The sequence below is a fragment of the Aureococcus anophagefferens genome (genome assembly GCF_000186865.1).
Source record: "Aureococcus anophagefferens unplaced genomic scaffold AURANscaffold_875, whole genome shotgun sequence".
Lineage (NCBI taxonomy): Eukaryota > Pelagophyceae > Pelagomonadales > Pelagomonadaceae > Aureococcus > Aureococcus anophagefferens.
This window is the reverse complement of record NW_008706134.1, coordinates 2,391-4,089: the sequence shown is the minus strand read 5'-3', so window position 1 is coordinate 4,089 and position 1,699 is coordinate 2,391. Positions and strand designations below refer to the sequence as shown.

At 75.2% G+C, this 1,699-nt stretch overlaps 1 protein-coding gene across 1 annotated transcript; it reads left to right on the top strand.

Moving 5' to 3' along the window:
* Positions 1-25: 25 nt before the first annotated feature.
* AURANDRAFT_69077 (hypothetical protein) lies at positions 26-1,684 on the top strand (the record flags this gene model as incomplete). The annotated part of the gene is made up of 3 exons (XM_009044826.1): positions 26-498; positions 588-951; positions 1,007-1,684. Coding segments are annotated over 3 exons (1,515 nt in total), but the record flags the coding sequence as incomplete, so codon positions are not given.
* Between the last annotated feature and the right edge of the window lie 15 nt (positions 1,685-1,699).

Sequence of the window (1,699 nt, the reverse complement as noted above, 5' to 3'; positions counted from 1 at the left end):
CTACGCCGAGGAGGAGGGCGTCGCCATGACCGAGGAGCGAGCCAAGGCGCAGGCGACGGAGGAGGTCGCGCGCATCCTCGGCGCGACGCGCGGCGAGGAGCCCTGCGACGCCGTCCAACGACACGCCGCGGCGTCGGGCCGCTGGCTCGTCGACGCGCTGCGCTCCGCGGCGCCCCCGGCGCCCCCGGCGACGCTGCTCCGACTCCTCCGGAAGACGTCGCAGCTGAGGCTGCGGTCCGCGCTGCCCGACGACGACGCGGCCGTCGCGCCTCTCGTCGCGGCGCGCTTCCGCGCCATGCTCCCGGAGCGGAAGACGTCCCAGCGGAAGACGTTGGAGTCGCTCGACCTCGCGGGCTGGTTCGCCGCGCAGCAGATCTGGCTCGACCCGCGCGGCGTCGTCCTCGACAAGGAGCCCGCGCTCGTCGCGCCGTGGCGCCGCTTGCTCGACAGCGGGCGGACGGTGCTCGAGCTCCATGCCTCGAACGAGCTCTTCGGGCCGTGTCGAGCTGCGTGGCATTCAACCGGTGGTTCGGGGCGCGCGGACCGAACTTCGAAACTCTCGGTCGAATCCAAATCTTTCGACCCAGGTTGAACGCCTTCCTGGACGCGACGGACGACTCCCACGAGGAGCTCGACGCGGCCGCCGGGTGCCGGGACTGGCAGGTGTCGTCCGACGTGCGCCACGCGAACTCGCGGGCCGCCGCGCAGCGCGGCGTCGACGCGCTCGACGCCGCGGCCCGGAAGCGCGTGGGCCGGCGCCAGCTCGCGGGCGCGCGCTTCAACAGCCGCCGCTTCCGCGAGGACCTGGTGCCCGGGGTCAAGGGCCACGTGCCGCGCGCCGCGGACGCGCGCGGCCGCGTCCACGGCTTCGTCCACCTCCTGCGGCGGACCGGCGGCGCGTGCCCGGGCCTCAGCGACCTCGCGGGCTGCTTCGGCGGCAACGCGCCCTGGGTCCCGCGCCGGCGTCCCGACGATGAATTGCGGGGAACCGACGAACGCCCCGTAGGCCTACGCGCTCAACGACTGCACGAACCTGGACCTCGAGCACATCGCCGCGTTCTGCGGCCTCTCGATCCTCCTGGGCGGCGCCGAGGGCGACGCGAGGGAGCACGCGATCTGCGCCTGCTCCGCGTTCGCCGCGGCGCCCGAGGCCGTCGACGCGCTCCTGGCGTGGTTCGCGCTGACGCCGCGCATCGGCCGGACCGAGGAGCCGCCGGAGGGGCCCCACCCGTGGAGCGACCTCTTCCTCGGCGACGACGGGACGCCCGCCGTGCCCGAGCTGTTCGACTACGTGCTCAGCGACACGCCCGTCCCTGCGACGCCGGCGCAGCTGACGACGAGCATGGAGTACTGCTGGATCATGCTCGAGGGGCCGCTCGCGGTCGCGACGCTGGTCTGCGGCGCGCGGTGCGGGTGGTCCGCGGGCCGGGCCGGGCGCGACCAGGCCTCGGGCGCGCTGGTCCCGCACCCGGTCCAGGCCACGGTCGCGGCGTCCGCGCACCTCCCGGGCTTCCTGGACCGCCTCCTCGAGTTCGTGTTCCTGTCGTTCGAGGACCCGAACCCGCCGGGCGTCGCGGGCCTCGCGGCAAAGGTCGGCCTCTCGGCGACGGAGGCCCCGCTTCTGAGCATCGGCGAAATCGNCGCGCGCTGCCTCGTCGCGCTCTGCCAGCGCGTGCCCGCCGCCGTCGCGCCGCTGCGG